This window comes from Lagopus leucura, unplaced genomic scaffold, assembly GCF_019238085.1.
Source record: "Lagopus leucura isolate 7727_CA_CO unplaced genomic scaffold, USGS_WTPT01 Super-Scaffold_100014, whole genome shotgun sequence".
Taxonomy (NCBI): Eukaryota; Metazoa; Chordata; class Aves; order Galliformes; family Phasianidae; genus Lagopus; species Lagopus leucura.
Genome location: NW_024962268.1, coordinates 12,557,927 through 12,577,878, shown reverse-complemented (window position 1 = coordinate 12,577,878; position 19,952 = coordinate 12,557,927). Strand labels below are relative to the sequence as shown.

Below are 19,952 nucleotides of genomic sequence, written 5' to 3'. Positions count from 1 at the left end.
TGTGTCCCACCTACAGCATGGACACGTGTATGAGCATGTGCCAAGGAGCAAACATACTCCCCACAATGCAGGAAATAATTTTAGCTTCATTTTCTCAGATTCCTAGGAATCAAATTTGAGACTTCAAACAGAGCATTTCTGTGTCATACCTGGTAGTGCAGAGTATCCTAAAGCACAGTAAAATCCAGTCACCTGGTGACCGTGGGCCAATTTCCAACATAAACCCTGCCTATTTATTACTGTTCTCAAATTTATATCTTAGTAACATTCCTTTCAAAGAGACTTTTAGAGCTTTGCTTAAGCCTGCTCTGCAGAACTGGTCATCATCTGGGAATACGTTAAACAGATACGAAAAATAGCAATGCTTTTCTTTTTTTTTTCTTCAGAATTTGTCAAATAAGTATCGCTCCAGTATACCAGTATACTAGCATTTATTCTGGAAGACTGATGTGCTGCATAATTCATTCATGATTTCAGTACACCAGAGGTTATGTTGAACTGAGGTTATGTTTTATCCATGACTATGTGGAAAAGCTCTTTAATGCACTAGATAAAGAGGTATTCATTCTTTCCACGAAACTATATAAAGAGATACTTAAATGACTTCCTGTATGACTACATCTATAATTCTGATGCATTTTCTCTACTTCCCCTCCTAAGCTTCTACCAAGGTCTAGTGTATATAAAAATACATAAAATGCAATCCATTACAATGAAATTATTACTTCTTTTATGACCCTAAAAGCATGGACATAGGTTGTTACTGAAGTGAAATATCTGTAATTTGCAATAACTTAATACTGATATTTAATATTGATTTTGTTACTTTAATGTTTTTTAATAAACTCATTTTATTTTTTACTATTATGTTAATTTTCAATGGCATGTATCCGAAAATCATAATGACTACATTATTAAAAAGGATTAAAGCTTACCATGCTCAAATTACATCACATTTCAGCCTCATATTAACTTTGGAGTTGTTTCTTCATTGTTCATAGAAGCATAGCACAGTCCAAACAGGAATATAATATCTTGTGATTTCTAAAGACCAGTATGAAATATAACAAAAAATACTACAAGAGGAAGTAAATTCTAATGGGGAAAAGGAGAAAGTTAGCTGAAAAGAACAGTGAACTTACTGAATTGATAATTTTTTGAATTCATTTTGAAAGTCCAAATATTTTCCCTACAAATATACTTAATTTGTCAAGATGTAAAAAACAAATCTCTTTCTAGTAAGCTTTCATTTTAGTTACTGTTACGAAAGTATAAATCCAGCAACAGAAGCTTTCCCTTATTCTGTTATGAATGCACCTCCCTTACAAGAAATGTTACTAAATGCTGCAACTCTACCATTCTACCAGATCCATTAGGTGCCATTAACTTACTTATACTCACTATCCTTATGGGAAAACAAGAGACAAGAACTTCATCCAGTTCTGCTCACGTTCAGAAAGGGTACTGTCTAAAAATGAAGAAGCTTGTAAAAAGGAAACTAAAAAGAGCTTCATAAGGGCTGGTAGGAGATTACTAATGGAGTGCTAAATTAAGTGAAATAAGTCAGCAAATACATAAAGTAATGTATCCATTACCTCTTGCCTCTAACAATTATAATAGAAAAATGTAAACCCAGTAGTTGGCAGTGATTTAAAAAGAACACTAATGTTTGGAATTTTAGGAAAAGAATAATGAATATTATTAAAATATCAGCATGCTGGGTGCAGATCTGGTACAGTAGAGCTGGGAAAAAAAATATCAGGGAATGGCAACGAAGATGATCATGGAGGTGAGCTGGCTTTTATGCAAAAATAATTAAGAATAGAGCACTATATCCTCAAAAAAATACAATTCAATAATGTTACCATAAAAGTTTATGCAATCATAACTAGCATACAAAGACTGAATAGGAATTGTCTGTATCCTCACTTTCTTTTTTTGAGGCCATCTAAATCTAATAAACAGTGGGAGCTGTATTCAAACCCAAGAAAAAGAAGGGTACAGGTCTGTGTTCCTTGTCAAAAGATGTTGCGTTTACAGAAAGATTACACAGGTTCAAGAGGAATGTAAGTAAATAATTGGAAGATATATCAATTAAGGATTACTCAATAGACAAATCACATCACTTGCAGAGTATCCTCTGAATTTGAAAAAGCTGGAGTCTAGGAGAGCCTTCAAGGGAAATACCATAGTCACCCTGTCCTTTGCTGTTCTCTGGGTATCCTCTTACAGGCACTGCTGGAGAGGCTGGAGGCTTAGGCAGAACCCACAGCTGAGCCACTTCGGCTATTCTTAAATTTTTTTCTTTGATGAAACTTCTTATGTTTGTCTTTTAATTTTTGTAATTCAGCCGTCATTTTTGAAGAGATTTCTCTTAGCTCTGTGTTGCTGGATTTTTTTTTTCCTATTTTTGTTGTTGTTGTTTTGTTGTTTGGTTATTTTTTGCTTGACTGTACCATCTCTTTTTTATGTTGTGACACTTAGAAAGACTCCATTTAAATTTAAATACCTTACCATACCAGATGATTTTCAAACATGTATCTGAATTAAAAGAACATGAACTACAGAAAACTTCACATCTCTACATGCTGAAGGACCAGAGCCAATATGTGTAAAAGGAAAACATGCTAATTGCAGCCTCTTGCTAATTACTGCCTTGAAAAATAAGGGAAGGAGATAGTTAACTGCAAATGTTTTCAAAGATGGAAGGTATCTTGTAAGACAACAACTGTTTGAAGACAAAGCTTTTTTTAAAATTGATTGACTATATTTTCTCTGCAATGAAACTAGGATGTGTGTGGGGGGTTGCATATACAGGGGGAGCTCGATGATCAGTTCAGATGTAATACAGAACTTCTACACAGCTGCAATAGGTTCAATGAACCTGCATGATCTGGAAGAGTCTTTCCACCTCTATAAAAAATGTAACTGCTGAGAGTTTCCCTACTATTTGATTCCCAGGAAGGCTGGACAGTTACTATCAGATAACTCTCTCTGTGAAAAAGGAGATAAGCTTTTCAGTAGGAGTGAAATTCCTCACTTTTCCTCGAAGAACGCCTTTCCTTATGAGCACACAGCAGCATACTACATATGGCTATGTATGCTTAATACAGTTGGAATATGTGGAGTTAAGGATATCCAGTTAGTATGCTCAAATCACGTAATTCAACCAAGGAGAAGTTAAGGTTTGTTAGTCCCACATTCTGATACATGTCTAACTTTAATCCATTGAACTTAATATCTTTGTTAAAACAAGTGTGTCCTTAAATGATAAAGGTCAGCTGCCACTTGGTTTTTACCAGGCACTTTACTCAGATATGATGCACTTAGGGAGCACTGGAAAAAAAAAAACCAGAAATGTTCAGGATTCTTTTTTTCTTTCTTTCTTTTCTGCTACCCAACAAAGATCACCATACACAAATATGAAGCAAACCTTTTTAAAACTTTTTTTGTGCACTATTTTGTGTGGCTTCTTTTCTGCATACTCTAAGAGAACAAAACATGGTCTCAGTATAGTGTCCTAAGTTACTTTCATCATGCTGCATATGCACAGTGGAGACTAAATGCTTAATTCTTGCCCTACACTAAATATAGAGTACATTAAAATACAGAAGTCATTAAAAAATTCTTTCAATTATGCAACTGTACTACTGCCTGCACATTATAGCCTTGTACAGTTACTGGCAATGGTATATCCTGTCCAAAAAAAAAAAAAAAAAGTTGTGTTGTACTCTTAAAAGGGTCTAATTTATTATCCATTGGTAACACTGAAAAGTCACTATTTGCCTTATAAAACTGTGCATACTGAAGTGGTAGCTAACACTGAATTTAAAACAGCTAAAATAAGCACGCATCCAAGTGGCATTTTCAGGGCACAGTGCTAGAGTTACTGCTAGAATTGAGAGAGATGCGTTGGAAAACCTGCTCTCTCACTGCCACCATCAAATTCTTATGTTTTTGTTTTGTTTTGCTTTGTATTTTTTATTTCTGGTGACATATTTTTCTGGAAACCACTATGTTGCCATTAGTACAGTGTGCAACTTGATTGTAATCCTCAATGAATGCACTATACTAATAAATACATTTTTCTGAGATAATAAATAGAACAAAGAAATCATCCTAAGTACTGCATGACTGTACAGCAAAACCAGAAACCACGCCTTCAGTGAAATTCCACTCTTAATGTTTTTAGTCACTCATTAATTTTTGAACATTTTTATGCCTGATCTCTCCCTAGAAGTGCTTTTTAGTTTTGTTTATGATTGAATAAATTTGTCATGCTTCTCTTGAGCGGTAATAAAATTTTTAAAAAGGAAGGAATGAGGAAACAGGAGACAGGGAAGTGGGAAATAAGGAAATAAAAATGGGATTGGTGTAAGGAGGAAATGAGAAAGCTAATTAGGGTGCTGCAATACAAAATTGTTCTTAGTACCAGAAGACTTGGAACTAGAAAGGTATTATACTTCATTTATGGATAATTTTTTTCCTTTAAAACATATAATGTTTCTGATGTCAATGACTGATGAGTTTGTATATGCACTCAATTTTTCAAAAGAACGTAAACTCCGTACTAGCTAAAATTTTTATTTTGCCCATCACTGTAGTGTAGAGATAATTTACAGACTTCTCCTGTCCTACATGGTAGATTTTTATAGTGCATTTTCTTGTTGACATTTCCAAATATACCAAGGGTAGCCTCAGGGTAGATTGGCAGAGGAAGTTTAGAAACCAGAGACCTCCACCTGCCCTCCAAACTGCTTACAAATCCACAGCAAGAGAGGCTACACGTATGTTAGGGAATTACCTGAGCACTGGAATTCAGTAATCTATACCGCCTAACTGTTAGAAAAATTGTTGTTTGTTCTGGTACCGACTTGAATCATGTAGCATTTATCCAGCAGTCTTGAGCACAGTCTACCATTCTCAGCAGGTAGTTTCTAAGGATGGAGGTTGCTATCAGGCTTTAGTAACACTGGCACGGCCAAACTGTGCCAACAGGCTTTAGAAGCCCAAGAGCAGGAATGGATGGTATTGTTTCTTACAATTTGAATACCCCACCTATTTTAAATATGGAACTTGACTAATGTTTAATAGGAATTGCATAACATGTTTTGACATGTTCTCACTGCGAACAGTTGGACTCGATGGAATAGACAAACCATCACAGACCTACGTTCTTCTTAATCCACTAAAGACGTTAGAAAGGAATAAACACATATCTTTCAAAGATTATGGATATCCTACTGTGCTCTGACGGGAGTTAAAATTACATGTTATGCTTTGCTCTGTATGGAGTTTTATATGCCCATTACCAGCAGCATTTCTACCTTGGCAGAGCATAGTAAAATGCACAATTTGGTATTACAGGTTTCCCCACAGACTATTTATCCTTTATTCTCCTCATATTTTTTTTTCTCTTCTTTTTTCCGTCTCTATGCTTTTTTCTCTCTGAATATTTCAATTATTTTTTTCCTCCTCTTTTTAGTAGAAGATTTCAGCAGATTGATAATACAAACATCCTTGCATAGGCCAGCCATGAACACCATCCAATTGAAGATAGTCACTTGTATGTTCTGAGTAAGTAGCATGTAAGAAGCATGTTCTGATTAAGAAGCATCCCAAGCATGTCACCGAAGAAAATTTCAAGTGCTTACGCATGTAATATACAACACAATTTTTTAAAAAAACAAAACCATTCTTGAAACTTGGGTTTAAAAATATAAGAACTTTTTTCATGGCTTGTACTTCAGATTTGAACTGTCTTATCTGGCAGTAAAGACAGGAAGTAAAAACCATCTTAACCAAGGATACTACTTCTACTTTACAGCTTTACTGATGGCTTTCAGAGGTTTCACCAACATAGATTGTCTGTCAGTAAGTAGGCAGCAGGTAATGTCTTTCACTCCAAACCATTCCAGTTCGGTCTCTGTCTTATAGAATGGCAGAAGACCACGAGTTATCTCAACAATTAAGGATGGCATGTTACTCTTTTTAATTTTCTAACATAAAGTTCATTTATTTTCTAATGTAAAGATGCTGTACTGTCCATCCCTTGCTGTGGCCTCATGCAAGATAGATGGTCAAATCAGGTTAAGTATTATAGAACAGAATCAGAAAAACCGCAAAGATGTGGAATGTTCCCATCCTACAAAGAATCGCTTGAATGCTCTAATCTTACCTCCCGAAGAGGGTCATTGAGCTCATTGAGAATGTTTTCCTCATCGAAGATCTTGCCTTGATAGCGGTGCTCATAGTAGTCATGGATCTTCTGGCGCATTTCAGCAGGTAATTTGTGGAATGACATGTACTGTTCCACTTGTTTGTACTGTCAGGAGGAGAAAAGGAAGAATCATTAATCTCTCCAAATTTTTAATAATTTCAATGCACTTACTAAATGAAAATTTATTCATGTGCCCACTTATGCCTTATATATGTTTATAAAGATATCAGAGGACCCTAAAACAAAAACGAGTTAATTTAGTATAACTGTTATTGAAGTGACAACAAAACTGTTGAAAATTATGGAAACTGCCTCTAGTGATGATGTTAATATTCATATTAACACATGATTTTTTGAAGACAACCCCTCACACCTTGTCTTCCCTAAATTTCTAGTTGTGAAACTACACTGCCACCATTTTTAGCTCAGTCCATGCAGAAGTCAGGAAAACCATACATACTGCCCATCTAATTCTCTAGTGCTTCATTCAGGGGACAGCTTCAATCATGAAATTTCAGAAACTGGATATGCTGAATTAATCTATGACCTGTTAGTGCTGTGTATGTTAATAAGATGATTGAAGAAAAAAAAAGCTACAATATATGGAGATGATAAAGCAGAAGGTATTCCTTAGAAAGAACAAAGAGAAGAGAGGCGAACTAGTAAAATAGCTATGGAATCAGGAAACAGAAAGTAGGGAAAAGAGAGAGATGCCAGGATCTCACCTGATTCACTTTGTGTGCTAGGTTTCCTGGCTTCTAGAAGCTCTGTATGCCACAAATGGTCAAATACTGTTTCTTATGCATAGTTTTTTGTTTTTTGTTTTTTTTTTTAATCCCATGTATTTGGCATTTTTAACTGTTTTAAATGAAAAAGTCAATGAGGGCTTAATTAAGACCAGCATCCCTGTAGACCAATTAAATTAATTTATACTGTACATGCAATCCTTATGAGCTGCTGCATATATTCTTTAACCTGCATAAATTAATTCTGCTGCAATTCAATTTAATTTTTGTTTTGCAATGTGGAAAAAAAATTAGAAGGGACCACATGTATAACAAGCATTCCCTAAATAAGAAGAAAGTAACTTTGCATGGGGCTATTTAACAATATATGATGAATATGTAAGTCTGAGTTAAGGTCTGTACAGCTTTATTGCACCTCTGAAGCAAGAATTATTCCCCCTATGTGTTAAGTGAGATTTAAATTTGCTTGCCCATCAGTGGTTTCTTCTCTGATAAGGAAAAAATTATCCATCCATTTTGGGTGCGAATCAGACTTCTGGGACAGTCATAGTCTCACATAGACAAGGTATTGGTAGTAAAATTATTCTAATAATCACTTCAGCTCATCTAGGTATGGATTTAGTGGGAGGGAGTGGAGCTCAGATCCACGTGTGTTCTATGTGTCTGACTGTCCTGCTGCTGCTCTCATTCTTCTGCAGTTTCTCCATAGCTAAAGAGAAGATGCTGTGCTGTCCAACCCTTGCTGTAGCCTCACGCAAGAATGATATGTAACTTTTGTCATAACACACAGGTAGGGAACAGATGTCACCATGCACTGCAGCATGGGGCTGCACCCGTGTACCCAATCTTATTTGTAAACTAGTATGCTTGAGCAATGATAATAAACAATATTCTTTGCTAATGTACATTAAATTGAGATAGTCAGGATATAATGCAAGAGAATTGCAAAGGACATTTTTATCAGAATAACCTTGAGGAAGAGAACATTTATGCTGAAAGCAATTTGCTTTGCCAGCAGTTTACACTTCTCCCTTTCATTAGATCTGTTATTTGAATAGGTGCTTTCTCCCAGACGGGCTAGTACTTTTCTCTACCACGGATTATGCTTATAAAAGAGAATTTTAGGGCAACAGTAAAAATAGTACTAGTAGGAATGTAGTGCTAATCACTTGTGTGCCATAAAATATTTCCATGTTAATAACTCGCAGCATAATAGGAACATCTGCATATTAGCAACTTTTACATTTTGAACGTATATGAATCTTTATGAAGCTAAAGCCTCCCAGAAATATTTAACTATCTAAAACTTCTCAATGTCAAAATATCTGAGCCTGAGTACACAATATATTATTATTCAGCAAAAGAGCTTTTTCTAACCTTTTTCAGTGTGATTTTAACTCATATTCTGCATTGTTCATGTTACTACTATTCCCTTCTTGACATTGTGACATAGTACTCATGTGACATGATCTGTCAAAACTTTTAACTTATTCTTTTCTTTCACTAACACAGCCCAAGTCACGATTATTTTTTTCTTTCTAGAATATTCTTTCAGTCCAGAAAAGAAAAGTTATTTATTTCAGTCTGCTATATGTCACTGGTATTACTGAGTGTTCAGGAGAACAATTGTCAATGTAGTTTGTCACAATTCAATTGCAAAAAAAATCTGCTAAAATGAAGATATAAAAAGAAAGCGAAGTTAGTGTAGTTATTTTATGTAGTAGAACACTAATGTGTTCCAAGTTAATTTTGAATGACGCAATGACACTTTTTATTTGGGTACCACATTCATCCAAAATGGTCAGAAATATATGTATTTTTACCATTCAACATTTATTTGTTTAATTATCCTCACAAGAATGATGTAAATCGCATAAAGAGACCTAAATTATTTTCTGGAAAAAATAAATGTTAAAAAAAAAATTAAAATTAAAATTCTCACAGGATTATGAATACTCTTAATAAGTATGTCAATTCATAAGATTACCTGGTATGTCTAAGTGAGATTTTACATCTAAAACAGATCTAAAATAGAGAATTGTCAGTAAGTTACATTTTGTCAAAATTTTGTATTTGGTTTGTATTTAAAAGAGTTGTAGCTGATCCTGAATCATCCATCAGAGTTGACACTTGAATTACTCTCTTCATATGTGAATGGAATAATTTTTAATGACTCTTTGCATCATACTGTACACTTTTCTTTCAACACAGAAAATTTTGGTTGGCTCATTAGTTTGTTTTAATTTGATTTATTCAGAGTATCAGTGGGAAAAAAATGGTACCTCTAGCTTTTCTTATATCTGTGTAAAAAAATCTGTGTTTCAGACACACAGAATTTCCCTCAAACCTAATTGTGGGATTTTTGGCCTTCCTTATACCACGTGACAGCCACAGTCTGTATTAAAAACATAGAAAATTTTGTGAAAACATTCTCTTTAAAGTTCAAATTGCCAGATGTGGAAGAGCACTACATTTTACACGGAAGATGATTTAGTAAAGGATTCGCCATGTGCACATCTCCCCAGTAGACTCTGCTTTCTATGGATATGACAAACGTCTCAAAAGACAGTGACAAACTACTTCTGACTCCAGTGGGAGAGAAATAACACATCCTTGCTCTACAGTAAAGCCTGATAAGACGAAGGAAACCTATGGTAAAGCTTTTAAAATGAGAACATCATTACCTTGTGTCATGGTATTACACCCAAGTATGAGCTTATTTCAAAAACTCTGAACAGTTGACTTCTATGTTTTTTAGAAATCAAATGCTTTCAAGCTTCTTTAGAAAACCTGTTAATGAATAGTAATTCAGCTATCTCTATAAATGAAAAGATTGCAGTCTTTCTGTCTTTTCCCTATCAGTTGGTTTATCTGAACTACAGAAAGCTTTACACGCCCTACTTGGTGCAATTTTAAAATGCCTTTAACATCTATACCAATACTTTCTGGGTACCACCTCTTTAGTAATTCCAAAATGTTGAAAGTTAAGCAGGTAGGGAAGAAGGCTGAACCCTTGACTTGCACAGGGGTCTTCTTCTAGAGTTCTGTCAGGAAAAGTATGTATGGAAACTGGAAGAAAAATTAGGCAACATGTCAGGAACACAAAAGATGATGTTTGCCATTATAAGGATATAATTAGTGTGGCCAAAATACAATTAGAGTTGAAGCTGGTCAGTACTGTGGGGCACAGTAAATAACAGCTTTTAAAAAATATTATAATGGCAAAAGGAGGATAAGAGATAATAATGATTTCTTATTTGATGAGGGTGGGCACCTTACAAATAGGGACACTGATACAGTAGAAATACTTAATGTTTTCTTTGCCTTTGTCTTCATCGCTAATTATGAGTGCTGAGACTGCTGGCACCCTGAACTGGAGGACTGTGATTGAGGTAATGGTAAGCACCCAGTCAACCCTAACTTATGCAGCATTTGATTCTCCAGTTGGATGCATGTAAATCTATGGGGCCTGACTGAATTAATCCCTGGGTATTAAAAGAGCTAGATTATATTATTCTGAGACTTCTCTCAATGTTTTCAATGGTCTTGGGAATCTGGAGAGATCCCTATTGGCTGGAAGCTGGCAACTGCCTGACCTAGTTTTCAAGAAGAGCAAAGAAAGTAGATACTGGCAATTACAGGCCTGCCAGTCTCACATTGTTGCCTGGTAAAATCATTGAGAAGATTATTCTACAAGTTACTGAAAACCATGCGAAAGAAAACACAAAACATTGATCATAGCCTACATAGGTTCACAAAGGGAAAGTCCTGTTTAATGAACTAGATTTGTTTTTATGATAAGGTCGTCCACTCAGTTGACCAAGGGAAGCCAGCTAATGTAATGACTTTGAATTTAATCAATGCTTCAGCACCCTTCTGGACAAATTGTCTAGCATACAGCTAGACAAATACATAGTACAGTGGGTGAACAACTGGCTTACAGGTTGGGCTCAAAGGATTACAGTAAATGGGGTTACATCAGGGTGGTCAGTCATGGTGGGTTCCACAAAGCTCCCTGTTAAGGCCAGTTCTCTTTAATAAAAATGATCTGGTAGCAGAACACAAACACATAAGTTTGCTGATAACACTAAATTAGGAGGAGCTGTTGAGTTCATCGGAGGTCCAGGAGGTCAGGAAGTCTTACAGATTCTATCTAGACAGACTACAGGGCTAGGCAACCACCAACAACATAAATTTTAACAAGTACCAGATTCTGCACCTGGAATGGGGCAACTCTGTTTATATGTTCGGACTGTGAGACGAAAGCAGCCTCATAGAAAGGGATCTGTGGTTCCTGGTTGACAGCAAGTTGAATCTGAGTCAGCAGTGTGCCCTGGCAGCTCAAAGGGCCAACCATACTCTGGGAGATGCACCATGCCCAGCACTGCCACAGGTGAGGGAAGGGCTTGTCTCCTCTGCTCTGTGCTGTGCAGCCTCACCTCCAGCACTGGGCACAGTTTTGGGTGTTGGGGAAAGGTTCTTGTTGAAACAGGCAAGAGACAAGTGGATTTCAAAGTTAAGTACTTGTTTTCACTGAAGAACATCATCCACTACTAACTGCTTCTTGCTATTTCAGCTATCAAAATATTCATGGGCTCCTTGTACACAGAAAAATTTTCCTTCTATGTTCCTTCAGCCAATGGTGAGTAGTATGGCACCGATCACAGTTCTAAGTGGACTCAATTTATGTGTTGAAATTTATGCTCCTTCCCTTCCTGCCAAAGGCAAATGAGCAAAATGAGATCTTTTTAATAAAGATCTGCAAGTGAAGCAAAACCAATATTTCAAAATGAAGACAGTATCCCAATAAAGTAAATATGCAAATAAAACCAGTGTAACAGAAACTTGAAGTCATCTCTCATAAGGTATTTTAACATGTAAGTTGTACCTGTCAGTGCCTTTTTCTTTCTATTTCATAACTACTATTGCCTTTTCTAGCTGAAAGAAAAACAGTCCTAAAAATCTCTACAGCTCACAGTTCATCCTTCCATACACTGAACCATAAAAAGATATAAAAGACATGAATAGTATCAGTTAAAAACTATGGAACTAATGATATTATTAATGTACATATTCTTGTACATTTAGATAGTAAGTATGTAGGTACCTAGAGGTACCTGGACTTTACATGTACCCAGTCACTCTTAAGCTACTTCAATTCTTTAAGGAATAAGATTTTTTTCCAAAATGTCAGCACTCAGCAACTCTGATTTCTGACTAGTTTTTCAAGGGACTAGTTCCCTGTAACTTCTATTGACAATATGAGTTGAATGATAACCCTTTTGCACTTGTCCTCAGCAATTTCTACTCTTTGGAACGCTTCTCCAGTTTTTACGTATGACACACAGATGACATATTTTGCAGATGACAAAATAAAATGAATGACATGCAGACAGGCTAGAATACAAACACCAAACAATGGCAAAAAACAAAACAAGGAAAGAATGCTTTACTGAAGTCCCATAAGTCAATGAATTTGTTCCCTTATCATTGCTAAACCTCACCTCAGCTGTCTTCTTCTAAAAATATATCAGGCAATATCAAAGTAGACTTTCTCCATGAATTCTCTAAAAATGCTTCTCCAAAAAGTTCATTTAGATAGCTCTGAATTTTATTTTGAATTTCAGTCTAAATGTATGCAGACAGTTTAAAACAAATAATGCCTAAGAGAAATTTATCCAACAGCTCTGAAAGTTCCTGTCCTGTCCACATCATCTCCCAACTTACAGCTAGAGTTTGTACTAGTACATGAGACCTTGGATTTTGAAGCACCAAATTTCATCCTGCTCCTAATAATTCACCCCTCAAAACTGAACTGATTATTTCTTTAAAGTATGTTGATCTCTATGTGCTATAAGTATTTAAAGTTTTATATCATCTTAAGCTTTATAGAACTATTTAACTCACATTGAGGATTATTCCTCAAGGTATTATGCAAACTTCACGACAACACCATTCCTTAAGGTATTTTTAAGTAGACTTGCTCCAGTCTGAAGAACTTGTAGTGGAATAAGAGAAAGCAGAGGAATTTTTTGTCTTAAAACAGCTTTGTTTGTGAGAGCAGAATGAGGTCTGCATACCCTAAAGCAAATCAGTTTTGTGAGGATGACAGGTTATGCTCTACTTGACAAATGTCACACAGAAGATACCCCACAGACTTCTTACACATACTAATACTTAAATAAGTTTCTTTGTAATTTTTCCTCTAGTAGTAGTTTCAAAACATCAAGCATGTCAAAGGGCAGCAGATCTGCTTATAACCAAAACTGTACATTTAACAGAAACTTAGAATTCCAAAACTTAGACTGCTCTCTTTCTGTGAAAAATGTGAGGTTAGTAGTGCGACATCTGCATTCAGCTTTCTAAAAGTCAAGACTCTGATTCAAAGCAGCGTCTGATTCCCTCTGTTGCAAGCAGAAAGAGATATGATGGGGTAATTCATCTCACTCTAAAATTACTGTCTTGCATGGATGGAATACATTCACCTTTGCCATGCTTCTCTCTCCCTCTTTATTGACTCTAGGGGAGCTCCTAATGACTAGCACCGATCAGTTAGCTAAATTAGGTGAAATGGATTCTAACTCAAAACATTTTCATGTCATCAACTGTAACTATTGTCTTAAAATATAAGGCTTTATGTTGTGATACATAGCATCTGATCCAACAGGAAAATACTAAGGGATTTTCCCTTACAACCGTGCTTTTAAAATTTTAGTCTTAAAAAAGAAAATAAATATGGTTATCAGATGACAAAAGTTAACGCTAAAGCAAGGCACTGATGAGCCTTCTGTTAACAAATATCGTGAGAGGATTTTATATTTGTGCTTCAAATTCTAAATGGAATAAGCAGACAGGTACAGTACATTGGAAGGGCAATAAATGAGGTTCTCTCTGAATCAACATAAGGCAAAGCTAATTAAACTTGTAAGTCAAAACTTCCCTGCATAAGAACTGACAAAATAAAATCAACTATTAAACTATTTGATGTAATTTTATCAAAGCAATATAAATTAAAAAATTCTGGTCTGTGAAACCTTTGAGTACAGACTGGAACTGTGACTCAAATGGATGTCAGTTATTTTTCTCGGCAGAGAGTATAACATTTCTTCACAACCAGCTCATCTTAGAACTGGAGAATGATAGAATAGTTTGGGTTGGAAGGGACCTTTAAAGAGCACTTCGTTCCAGACTCCCTCTTATGTACAGGAACAACACTTTTCAGTAGATCAGGCTGCCCAGGGTCCCATCCAACCTGGCCTTGAGCACCTCCAGGGATGGGGCATCCACTGCTTCCCTGGGCAGCCTATGCCAATGCCTCATCACCTTCTGAGTAAAAACTTTCCCCATAATATCTAACTTAAATCTCCCCTCTTTAAAACCATTCCCCCTTGCCATATAAAAATCAGATTGTGTAAAAAGTTAATCTGCCTCCAGATTCCAAGCTACTTTTAAGTATTGGAAGGCAACAATGAGGTCTCCCTAGAGCTTTCTTTTCTCCAGGTTGAACAAGCCCAGCTCCCTCAGCTTTTCTTCACAGGAGAGGTGCTCCAGCCCTCTGATTATCGCTATGGCTATCTGGACTCAATACAGCAGCTCCACATCTTTCTTATGGTGGGAGCCTCAGAGCGGAACACGGTAATGCAGGTGTGGTCTCATGCAGGCAGATGTTTTCAAATAAGAAGATAGCCTTTTCATGGTTGACTATTTCTACAAACACAGAGTTTAAAATTTTACGAAACAATTTTTCAATATTTTTTAATGCCTGAGAGAGTTTTGCACTTAAACAGTTCCAATATAATTCCTGCAAAGCATACCAGATATGTAACTTTTAAGGAAAGATGGGGAGATTCAACAAGGATCCTCAGATACAGACCACAAAGTACAGTATGTGCAGTGGGTTTTAGAAAAATAGTGTTTAACATTGCAGCTAACCAAAATAAAACGTAAAGTGCTTGAAGCCAACAAGAAATTATTTTTTGCTTTTATGTTTGTTTCCTATTTTAAGATAGAAAATGGATGTAATTCCCTCATAGTGTGGAGAAGTTAGTCTTTTTCATGGAAAATATTACTCTGAGGGAAGAGTGTTGGTAGACTCTCAAAATTAATAATCAAAGTAAACAATCATGGAATTACAGAAACGATGAAATATTCAGGAATATTCAATTCCCAATTGAAAACAAACAAACAAAAAAATCAATTTTGGTTTACAATTCACTGAAATTTATGTAATTCTTACTATGCTTAAATTTGATATTAAGCATATTAAGTTGAACCTTGATTCAAATGACATTGGCAAAGGAATTTAAAAGAAATGCATACTGAAGTTTCATCTGACTGAATATTTACAGGCAGTAAATTTTTGTGAAATTTACGAAGCAATGACAAAGCTGAGATTTCCTTCTGTAGCAGAAGAATAACTGCAAATTCAAGAATGAGCACTGAACAAATATAATGAATATAATAGGAGCAGCATTACTTAAAAAGAATCTTTCAGCAAAGTATATTTTTATGATTAAAAATATGAGGTTGCCAAAAATTGGTGCAGAGACTGCACAATGAAAATGTGTAACTTTCACTAAAATACGGTGTTGTTAATGTAAACTCTGCATAAAAGCAGCCACTTCACTTGTAGCTTTTCATAAAGACTTTGAATTAAATTTGATATACCCAGTTATACATTGCATTTAAGATAGTATGTACAAAGAACCTCAGAAAAAAATGTGTAATTTGTTGCGCAGTGTGGCACATCTCCCCCTTGCTATTAAATGAGATTTTCTCCCTGTCACAGGAAATAATATATTCATTTGCTAGTTTCATTCAATTACTTCATTTGAAAAATTAGATAACAAACTGCTTACAAAACAAAGAAGTTATCAAACTTCTAAACTGATTTCTTATCTCATAGAATCATAGAATCATAGAATCATAGAATCACTAAGGTTGGAAAAGACCTAAAAGATCACCCAGTCCAACCGTTCACCTATTCCCAATAGCTCCTACTAAACCATGTCCCTCAACGCAACATCCAGTCTTTCCTTGAACACCCCCAGGGTCGGTGATTCCACCACCTCCCTGGGCAGTCCATTCCAGTGCCTGACCACCCTTTCTGAAAAGTAATACTTCCTCATGTCCAGCCTGAATCTCCTCTGCCGTAGCTTGAAACCATTCCCCCTGGTCCTATCACTAATGACACGAGAGAAGAGGCCGACCCCCAGCTCACTACAACCTCCCTTCAGGAAGTTATAGAGAGCAATAAGGTCTCCCCTGAGCCTCCTCTTCTCCAGGCTGAACATTCCCAGCTCCTTCAGCCTCTCCTCATATGGCCTGTGTTCCAGACCCCTCACCAGCTTTGTTGCCCTTCTTTGAACACGTTCCAGGGCCTCAATATCTTTCTTGCAGTGAGGGGCCCAAAACTGGACACAGTACTCCAGGTGCGGCCTCACTAGTGCTGAATATAGGGGAACAATCACCTCTCTGCTCCTGCTTGCAACACTGTTTCTGATGCAAGCCAGGATGCCATTGGCCTTCTTGGCCACCTGGGCACACTGTCGGCTCATGTTCAGCCGAGCATCAATCAATACCCCCAGGTCCATTTCCTCTACGCAGTCCTCCAGCCACACCGCCCCAAGCCTGTAGCGTCGCCTGGGGTTGTTGTGGCCGAAGTGCAGGACCCGGCATTTGGCCTTGTTGAACCTCATCCCATTGGCTCCAGCCCAGCTCTCCAGCCTGTCCAGATCCCTCTGTAGGGCCTCGCTACCCCCAGGCAGATCCACACTTCCAGCCAATTTGGTGTCATCTGCGAATTTACTGAGGGTGCACTCGATGCCCTCATCGAGGTCATCAATAAAGATATTGAAGAGGACAGGCCCCAGCACCGACCCCTGCGGAACACCACTCACGACCGGTCGCCAGCTGGATTTAACTCCATTCACCACCACTCTCTGTGCCCAGCCCTCCAGCCAGCTCCTTACCCAGCCAAGAGTGTACCCATCCAAGCCTCTGGCTGCCAGCTTCTGCAGGAGAATGCTGTGGGAGACAGTGTCAAAGGCTTTGCTGAAGTCTAGGTAGACCACATCAACAGCCTTTCCTTCATCCACCAGATGGGTCACTAGATCATAGAAGGAGATCAGGTTGGTCAAACAGGACCTGCCCTTCATGAACCCATGCTGGCTAGGCCTGATCCCCCGGTCACCCTGCACATGCCGCATGATCTCCCTCAAGACGATCTGCTCCATAACCTTCCCTGGCACCGAGGTCAGGCTGACAGGCCTGTAGTTCCCCGGATCCTCCTTACGACCTTTCTTATAAATGGGAGTCACATTGGCAAGCCTCCAGTCTTCTGGGACCTCACCAGTCAACAAGGAGCGCTGACAGATGATGGAAAGCGGCTCGGCTATCACCTCCGCCAGTTCCCTCAGCACTCTCGGGTGGATCTCATCTGGCCCCATCGACTTGTGACAGTCCAGCTGGAGCAGTAGGTCTCTGACTGTTTCTTTCAGAATCACAGGGGGGTTAGTGTGCTCCCCGGCCGAGATTACCAGGTCAGAGAGAGGGGTATCCTGAGGATAACTGGTCTGACTTTTAAAGACAGACGTAAAGAAGGCATTCAGAACCTCCGCCTTTTCCTTATCCTCAGTGGTCACATTCCCAGCCTCATCCAGCAAAGAGTGGATATTCTCCTTTGTCCTCCTCTTACTGTTAATGTATTTATAAAAGAGTTTCTTATTCCTTTTCACACCAGCAGCTAGGTTAAATTCAAGCTGGGCTTTTGCCTTTCTGATTTCACCTCTACACATCCTAACAACTTCCCTGTATTCATTTTGAGTGGCCTGTCCCTCTTTCCACAGGCGGTAGATTCTCTTTTTCTCCCGGAGCCTCAGGAATAGCTTCCTATTCATCCACGCCGGTCTTCTTCCCCGCCGGCTCATTTTGCAGCTCAGGGGGACTGCCTGCTCCTGCGCCCTTAAGACTTCCTTCTTGAAGAGCAACCAGCTCTCTTGGACCCCTTTGCTCGCTAAGACTGAATGCCAGGGGACTCCCCCTATTAGTCCCCTGAACAATTCAAAGTCTGCCCTCCTGAAGTCCAAGGTAGCAGTATTACTATTCCCCCTCCAGGCTCCACTGTGAATCACGAAGTCTATCATTTCATGATCACTCTGTCCAAGACAGCCTCCAACCTCCACATCTCCCACCAAACCTTCCCTGTTTGTGAACAGCAGGTCTAGTGGGGCAGTTCCTCTCGTGGGCTCTCTGACCAGCTGTATCAGGAAGTTGTCCTCTACGCATTCCAGAAACCTCCTAGACTGCTTCCTCTGTGCTGTGCTGTACTCCCAGCATATGTCAGGGAAGTTAAAGTCCCCCATGAGGACAAGGGCAGGCGACTGTGCAGCTTGTGCCAGCTGCTTATAGAATACCTCGTCTGTTTCTTCATCTTGATTTGGGGGTCTATAACAGACGCCCACCAGGGTGCCTGTCTTGTCAGCCCTTCCTCTGATCTTTACCCATAGGGATTCAACGTTATCGTCCCCAGTCATAATCTCAGTAGCGTAAAAGCATTCCCTAACATAGAGAGCTACACCTCCACCCCACCTTCCTTGCCTATCTTTCCTGAAGAGTTTATAGCCATCCATTGCAGCACTCCAATCGTGGGAGCAATCCCACCACGTTTCCGTTATGGCAACTAGGTCATAGTTTGCCTGCTGCACAATGGCTTCCAACTCTTCTTGTTTGTTGCCCATGCTGCGTGCATTAGTGTAGACGCACCTCAGCTGAGCCCCTCGCCTCTCACCTAATCCCACTACCACTTCCCCAGGCTGCTCTCTAGCAGGCCTGGCTTTATCCCCCTCCCCCTTCCTATCTAGTTTAAAGCCCTCTCTACAAGTCAAATCTCAAATTGTACCAACTCACTAGAGCTGAGCCACACTGCCGTGTGTCTCAATATTCTGTTTCCTGAATGATCTTAATCTGTACAAATAAAAATAATGTCTGAAAAAACTGCTGAGGCTAGAATGCACTTGTGTAACACGAGATGGTCACAGACAGCAGGCTACACTTTTTTCCTTTTGAAAGAACTTTCAGTCTAACTTCATAAGTGGTTTCTACGTTAAAATAATAAAAGACATTAAGCAATGGAGTAATGGGAAGGGAATTAGAAGAATTGTATAGATTATTTTTACTAATGGGTGTTCAACAGATTTTCAGTTCGGTTTTCTCATATGTGTTCTGAAAACCTGGTATTTTTCTCTCCTTTGACTCCTCATTGTGCCACCGACTGCAAGCATTATTCCTGACACACAGCAGTGCAGTGGAGGCAAAACTAGTATTGCTGCTTAGAAAAGACTGAGAACCCTAATTTTGGCTCATACATTGTTTGTGGCAGTCTGTGGCAGTCTGACAGTCTGGCCAGAGGCTGTCCTTACTGTGGGATGCTGGTACATGCATTTTTTCCAAGTCCCACTGTGAAGGAAGCCATTTGATTCCCACAGGTCCCTTCCAACTCAGGATATTCTATGATTCTGCGATTAGTGAACCCGTCAGCTGGGTGATACAAGGTCTCCAGAATTACACTTTTCAGTCATCAGTCATTTGCCACCTGTATGTATGACTTAATCCACAGATAGAGAATCAAGCAACAATATTGTGGGTCTGTTGCATCAAATAAGCTGTATTGAAGCCGCTGCCTGGAGGTTCAACTACCAGCGAGTAGAATAGAGTGGAGAACATAATAATCACTGATCAGATCACAACTGTAGGACAGAAATCCTACCTCACTACCTCGTCATTGAGTGATCCTCATGTTATACAACATTATGTCTAAACTTTTACCTGCTGCAATTGGTTCACACTGAACATTATTTGAAGACAGTTTCCATGTCCTTGGCCAGAGAAATCTTACCTCCTGAACTGAAAATTCTACCAGGAATCAATAAACACTGTCACTTTTGAGGGCTGCTGTTCTTTGCATATTTCTAAAATATCTTCTAAAA

The 19,952-nt window shown here is 38.3% G+C and overlaps 1 protein-coding gene across 1 annotated transcript in view; it reads right to left on the bottom strand.

Moving 5' to 3' along the window:
* The window catches only part of HCN1 (hyperpolarization activated cyclic nucleotide gated potassium channel 1), a 197,267-nt gene that overhangs the window by 34,945 nt on the left and 142,370 nt on the right, over positions 1-19,952 (bottom strand). The window contains exon 5 of the mRNA XM_042875288.1: positions 6,179-6,325. Coding sequence (XP_042731222.1) covers positions 6,179-6,325 — 147 coding nt within the window. The remainder of the gene's footprint in view (positions 1-6,178; positions 6,326-19,952) is intronic.